At 42.8% G+C, this 7540-nt stretch overlaps 1 protein-coding gene across 1 annotated transcript in view; it reads right to left on the bottom strand.

Annotated features, from left to right (window-relative positions):
- Positions 1 to 2259: 2259 nt before the first annotated feature.
- Positions 2260 to 7540, bottom strand: part of lhx1a (LIM homeobox 1a) — a 6846-nt gene continuing 1565 nt past the window's right edge. The window contains exons 2-5 of the mRNA XM_024258164.1: positions 7274 to 7497; positions 6652 to 6935; positions 5005 to 5170; positions 2260 to 4212 (exon numbers count right to left, since the gene is read on the bottom strand). Of these exons, the coding sequence (XP_024113932.1) occupies positions 3833 to 4212; positions 5005 to 5170; positions 6652 to 6935; positions 7274 to 7497 (1054 nt within the window). The 3' untranslated portion in view covers positions 2260 to 3832. The remainder of the gene's footprint in view (positions 4213 to 5004; positions 5171 to 6651; positions 6936 to 7273; positions 7498 to 7540) is intronic.

Genomic DNA, 7540 nt, shown 5'->3' with positions numbered 1-7540 from the left:
AGATTGATAGATATATCATAGATATGATATATAACTGGAAGTCACTCTGCACACTCACCACTTTGTGTGAGGTCATGTGAAAAGTGTCTATTATTCCATCATAGTAATCAAAAAATGTTTATATAAAATAATCTTCCAAACTACATTAACATTAATTTCCCAAAATTCTTCAATAAGGGAAATGGGGCAGCTTAGAATCAAAGGCCAAACAGTTTTTATTACAAACTAAACCAGAAGCTCTTCTGTCTGCTCACTATAAAATCAATTAGTTTTCCTTTGTTTACTACACATAAAACAGATTGGCACACTCCATCAGTTTATTATACAGAATGGATTTTTTTTAGCTGCATATCATTTTTTTTAATGATTATTGTAGTAAACCAGTAATAATAATAAATCTTGAGCCTTTTTGAAAACACATACAGTAATTGAGAAAGCATCCTAACATTACCTTGTATGAAGACAAAAGGTCCATGTGAGTGGAGCAAAAGATGTGCTTTTCTTTCTCTTAAAGGATGAAGATGAGGAAGGAGCTCAACAAACGAGAGGTCATCTTATCAGGATGCTACATGATTGAAAATCACCTGCACATGACTGTCAGACCAGGTAACTATAGCATCAACCAAATCACTTCTTTGATTAATAGTCATTTCCCATCATTTCTTTCCAGGTAATTGGCCTCTTGCAAGTGTTTTTTTGTTTTTCTTTCTGGGGAAAGGAGGGTATGTGCCATGTATTTGTGTGCTTACATTCACTCTGAGGAGAGGATCCACTTCCAGCTGAGCCATTCTGCATTTAAAGCTAAAAGCCAAATGCTTCTCGAATGGAGATAGACTCCAAAAAAAACCCTCCCAGTTTGAACGCTGGAGTTTCATTGTTTGCCTGCTGGGCCCATTGGCTCAATATTTTGGCCTTAGTTGTACCCCAAAGTAAGCCATTTTGTACCAATCCACCTTCACACACATGATCATACAGAGGACTTATTTTTCCTTCCCAGTGGGCTATCCCAATGTTGTGACTCAGAGATTTAAAATGTCATTTAAAACCCATTCAGCTCTGTTACGGCTTGTTTTATTTTTCCAATGTGAGCCTACAAGGTCAGTTTGCATCAACAGCTGATGAGCGATCAATAGAAGATTTGAATTTAAAGAGCCGTGGCCCCAAAGGGAGCGGTCAGTCGGTGTTTCATGGTGTTACCATGAGGGGGAGGGGGGTAAGCCTTGGGGCACAACAGAGACCTATATCCTTCCATCCACCCTTCATCGCCACCTTCCACTCCACCTCCCCAAGCTTGGTTAACTCTCAGGGCCATGATTAATTCATGGAGGATTACAGTTTGGAGGCCTGGGAGAAAAACTGGGATTGCATGTGGGCCTAACCGCATGTGCAGCATTAGGAAGATAAAGGTTCCCTCCGATTTAGGCCACAAGTCCCTATCTGGCTCCACATTGTGTGGGGAATTTTTTTTCTTTTCTGCAAAAGATCACACTTCAGTGTTTGCAAGTATGTACCATTATTGAAGTTGCATCAGCCAAAATAAGTTTAGAGAATTCCCCACGGCAACTGCACGGCTTCTGCGCAATGAGGGACTGTAAGGGATTCTGGAGAGGACTAAGAAGCGTAACAAGCACAGAGCTGCAGTCATGGTGGTTTCATCATTGTCCTCCGCAGATACTCAGCTAACCACTAATACTTACTGAACATCTTGGATAAGTAAATAGAAGAATGTAAAGTTTTCCAGCTGCATGAATAATTACCATAAATAAGTTGTGAATTTACTCTGCTGGGCCCACTGCAAAGAATTGCAGACACGTAAACTCGCCATCAGCATCCTACTCTTCTTCTACTTGAGTATGAAATGTTCAGAAACTGACACGATGCAGTGGCAGGGAACAGAGAGCATTCAGGTTGACAGTAAAATATGAGCTCACAGAACTCCCAAGGCAAAGCCGAGCTGTGCAGCATCGCCTTGCAACTCCCAGAAATATTGAGTTCTCTGACTCACTTTTGCATATCTTTGTCTTTCTTCACCTTCCACCAACTGCTGTTTCTGTTTCTCTCTTTGTTTTTCATAAAAGCTACCAAATGTTAACTCATTATTGTGTCAAAGAAGGCCAATTATTGCACATTCTGTGTGAAGGCAGCATTAGAGGCACACAAAGAAAAGAAGTGACAAAAGGTGCAGCGATGTGCAGCTGCACTCAGTCTCTCCACTAAATTATATCAATTCAGCCATTTCAAAGAAAATAGTTAAAATAATTTTCTGTTGTCTAGATTTATTAGAAACACATCTGTCAACATGTTGAATGTATACAGTGAATGGTCTAATATGCACTGGAGGTCACATAAGCTCATGTTTATTGGAACAATAAAAGACATACCATGAGGGCTGGATATTTAAAAAACATGTTTGACCGTCGTATTTAATAGGTTTGGACTTTCTTCTTTGAAGACACAAAAATAAAACCTAAGCATATTAACAATTTTATGAATGCATTGTCATCAGGCTGAAAAAGAATCACAAATCCATTTCTCCTGTAACACTTCTAGTTAGTTTCAACACGCACTGTGTTACTAGTGCAAAGCACATTCACAGTTTTTGTGCTCTCTTTTTCAATTTTGGCAAAAATGTCTACTTTACTTGGGTTTTTATTGTTTTTTTGTTTGTTTTTTTTTTTGTTTTTTTTTTTTTACTTTTCTGTAAACAACATCTCGTACAAACTAGCACAGTGAATCACAACCCAGCAAATATTTTTTATCTCCATACAATATAAGTGAAATTGATACAAAAGTTTGGTTGGTTGCTTGGAACATTTTTATGTGGACAAAGAGGTTCTAAAACATATCAGTCGAGACTTTTGGACTCCTGAATTAAATAGATTTACGTAAACAGTTGACTGTTATCAGTTTCATTCAGAACCCCAGTAGAGGATTTTTAGAAGGTAGAGTTCATTTCTGCATTTCAAGTTCATTTCCATTTTTAAATAAAGGGCTTGCAATCCATCAACGGTTTCAGTTGGCTTGCCTTTTTAAGGCAATCTTCTGTGGGTTTGGTGGGACCTCTGAAACCAAAACAAGCAGTCCACAAGGAGAGCTGAACGGTAATTTCCTCTGGCCTTCAGAAAAATACGGTGAAAAAGGTTGAGTGTCAATATGGCAGAGCCTTAGAAGGCAAAGAGGTCTGAAGATCTTCTCAATAAATACAAACAAATCTAGTGCCTCTGACATAGTCTGAATTGCAGTCAGTTTTCATAGTCAGCACAAAAAATCCCTTGGCCCCTTTATTATCTCTGTAAAGCTATTGAAGTCTTTGACAGTACCAAAGGACGCTGCCACGTTTGGCACACATCACACAAGTTTCAGAAACTTTGTTTCCCAGCACAACCTTCTGTGTTGGTTTCAACCGCCACTGACGGGAACCAGCCGCTAAAGGAGGCTCTTCAATACGACAAAAAGGGAATTAGAGGCATTTTAGCATTTTGCCCTGTTTATTTATGCTTGTTTCTGGTGCTGGGGTGATCTATTGGTAAGTCCAGCTTTTGATGTACTGTGGGTGAGCAACTGAAAGAAGCAACTGAAACACCCATACACAAGCTGCCAACAATGAGCATAATTGTTATGCTGGATAAATCTTTTCATAAAAAAGACAGAATCAATAAATGAAAAAATGGGAAATGATAAATAAATAAATATAAATATAAAAAAGACAAATATTTATGCTGCTCCCCATCACTGTCCTTGTGTCCTGTCTTGACCTCTGCCCCCGAGCACCACCAAACCTTGTTATCCTCCAGATCTGACTCTGCCTGTTGGAGCCACGTCGTCCAGAAAGCTACCACACAGTGCCCTCGTTCATCTCTGTGGGCTGGTGAGACAGATGGTTGTTGTATCCGTTGCTGTTTAATGACAGTGAGGTAAAGGGGGGGCTGGGGCCGAACACCTCCGACGAGATGCTGTGCAATGGCCCCGGAATGCCGGGTTCTGGGCTGGGAGAGTCCCCTGGGTGGTGGGATATGATGTCAGAGAAGCGCTGCACCTCACTGGAGGGGTGGTGGCCTGGCAGAGGGTGGTCCATGCCTCCAAGGGGAGTCCCAGTGGGGCCTGAAGAGGGCACGAAGGGGAGATCAACTGGGGTTTGTGCCTGCGATGATGGAGGTCCTTGAGGGAAAAAGTCATAGTTCCCTCCAGGGCCGTAGTACTCACTTTGATAATCTGTTGATCCAAGAAGAAAAGAGGAGATCCATGTCAGCTCTAATTTACAAGGCTTGTTGTGAAGGGATCATTCCAAAGATGTCAAAGAATTCATCGAATATATAATGTAGCTTGATTTGTATTATAAAAAGATGGAGAGAGAGAAAAGGAAAAGAGACCCTTGCTGCACTACATTAGTCACAGAGCATGCTACACTTAAATCAAAACTGCAATTGGGTGGGGAGAACAATGTGGTCACAAAATTAATTAAAATGGAGCCATTTCATCAGCACTTCTACCTACTGAGACAAACTTTCATTCAGCAGAAATGTCTGCAGCCTTTTGCCTCAGCAGAAAGGACACAGACCGACGTGAAAATGATCTTATATTTTAGAACATTTGAAGAAACATCCACGAGACGGCACTGCATGGAGGAAAGAAAGGCCACTCAATTTTCTTGTGTTTTTAAAAAATTATATTTGTAAGAGCTTAATGCTAAAACAGGAAACTAGAAGTTATTTTTAATTGTTATGGTTAAATATAGTGCTTCAGTTTACCATAGATAAAATTAATTAAAGAGGCATTTTCATAAAGAATTTATCCTTTATTATTACCGAGCTTTAAAGATGTGTGTCTGTGTTTTAATGCGTTTATTGATTGAAACAGAAGAAAAAATACATTAAATAAAAAAAAGACCCAAATTTTTTTTATATGTTTTAGACTCCTTAAGATGAAAACGGAAGCATCAACCACAGCCGCGTTTTCCAGAGGAATAGCTGCCTGTTTTCGTCAGACAAACGGCGCTCTCTGTACCTCCATAGTAGGAGAAGGGTCCGTTGGGAATGAGTTCTCCGGGCTCCAGCCGGTCCACCAGCGTTCTCATCCGCCTCGGGCTCCGGAAGAACGCGTGCCTCCGCGCGCCTAACGCGCTCAGCTGCTTCATGCGTCTCTCTTTCGACCGCCTATTCTGGAACCAGACCTGGAAGTGCCAAAGAAAAATACATCCGTCACAAGAGCTGCTCTCAGCGGCTCATGCCAATGTTGTGTGTGGAACAGAAGCAGAGGCCTCTTCTGCTTTCATATAGTCAATAATAGAAGAATTCATAATTTAATACATACAAATAAATCATTGCATTTACGTACGTTTATATGTCTAAACATATTATTTGTCCCACTGAAAGACTGATTTCATATTTGCGCCACGCGTAAAAAGACACGGCGCGCTCTGCGCCTTTTGCAGCGCGAGACGGTGCTCGGTGGCGGAGAGCGCTGCATGTGCGCAATTATGGCTACACGAATCAGAGTGACACCTAACCTATCTAATGATCTTTTAGCCCTCCATTTAGCCCGAGTGACGGGCATAGCTGTGAAGCCTTAAAATCTCAAATTAATACTTAATAGGAGGGTTGTTACCAGTATATTACCGGGCTCCTGCGGTTATCATTTCCTAATCTGTAGAACGGCCTCATTTAATTACGACCCCCACCCTCTCCCCCGCACCCACGGTCCCCTAACAGCAGTTAGCCCACTTCCTTACCTCGCCGATCTCACTTACTCGCCAATGAACTGGAATGTCATGCCCTTTTACCTTTGATCATCATCTTAATGTTCACCACATTTGGATTTTTGGAGATAAAACCAGAAACAAAATATTTTTTTGCCAAACAAAGTCAAATAAAAATATTTTTTATATTATATTCTAAACGATCTTGAATCAAAAGTGTTCACATACCTATTTTGTAGTTTGATATATATTAAAAGTACAACAACAATAATAAGAATAATAATAATAATAATAATAATAATAATAATAATTGATAAGGCCTTGGCGCGTTTACGGTTGGCTGGCAGAGGCAGAGCATGGCTAAACGTGGCTGCAGACGTGCTCGGCGCGTCGTGCCAGGACTCTGCGCTCCCGGCAGCTGGCTCAGCCAGTTGGCGCCTTATCCCTGTTGCTTGCGCCAAGAATCGAAAATACCCATATAAATTACCCATTTCCAAATGAAGCTCAACCGTAGACCAATCGTTGCTTTAATGAATTCAATGTGAGCGCGCAGCGTGGAGGGGAGAGGCCACCTTCTCAGATGGGTAAGGGGTGAGCGGGGTGGTGGGGGGACTGCGGGGGGTGGAGCCTCGCTGATGGGATGAGTCGTGGCCGATCAGCGCAGCCTGGCATCTTGGCTGGGACATGTTTCCATAAAATATCTGTTACATCACACCTTCTAATGGGTGCGTAACACCCTAGAAAACAGAAAGGGCGCGAGCCCACCGATAGGAACCCTGCAGGGGTCTCAGATTTGTGATGCCAGTGTGTGGACCGTTCCAGACACTTTTGGGAAACCCGGTGACCCAAATTTGCGGCACCGCTTCTCCCAAAATGCGCTCTTAAAGAACGCGTCTTGCTCCCGAGCGTCAGACAGGTTCACAGAAGGCTACAGTCGTTTCTCATGATTTGCTCACCTGGATGACCCTCATGTTCAGGCCGGTTTCCTGCGCCAGCTGCTCCCGGATGTGTCTGGTGGGTTTGGGAGTGGCAGCGAAAGCAGCTTTCAGCGTCTCCAGCTGCTTTGCCTTGATGGTGGTTCTGGGCCCGCGCCTCTTCCCGCCTAAGTTCTGGTCGTCGTTCTCGTTGTTCACCGTCTCCTTGTCCGACAGCGCGGCTATCTCCGTGTCTTTCAAAACCACGTCGTCCTGGAGCGGGTCTTGGGAGTCCGGGGATAAGCTGGGATCGCTGCACGCCGTCACTGCGCGAACAAGCGCAGTCAGTGCTGAAGCCGCACGCAGGCGCGGCGCGCGTCACACTCATCATTCACAAATGTGTCAAATACATCAATTCACGAGGCTACTAAATAGACGATGAAAAAATATTATAAACAAGAATAAAAAAAAGATTATTTTTATTATTTATTATTATTTGTTGTGCTTTGTGTGGTTAAAACATTTTCTTTCTGAGTGCTCTTTCACGTCCTCATAGATGGTGCTTCCGTTTTTCAGGGAAAAGGCCTCATCGGTCCAAACAAACATTTTCAAATCATCCAACCATTAATTTAAAGTCGAATTATCCGCAGACGGCATGACATACCTGAGAGGAGGTTCGTATCTTTCACACTCGAGTTACTAAGGTAGTCTTCTTTGCAAACGAATTTGTTCTCGTCTATGATGTAGAGCTCCTCCCCGGTGGACAGCTGCTTGTTGCACATCATGCAGGTGAAGCAGTTGAGGTGGAACACCTTGCTGCGGGCCCTCCGGACCAGGTCGTTGGGGGAGATGCCCTGCGAGCAGCCGCCGCACTTGGTGCCGAACCGCCTGCAGGATGGAGACAAGGAAACGGTCAGGAAGTCCTGGAGAC

This window comes from Oryzias melastigma, linkage group LG13, assembly GCF_002922805.2.
Source record: "Oryzias melastigma strain HK-1 linkage group LG13, ASM292280v2, whole genome shotgun sequence".
NCBI classification, from domain to species: domain Eukaryota; kingdom Metazoa; phylum Chordata; class Actinopteri; order Beloniformes; family Adrianichthyidae; genus Oryzias; species Oryzias melastigma.
This window is presented reverse-complemented; position numbering and strand designations above follow the sequence as displayed.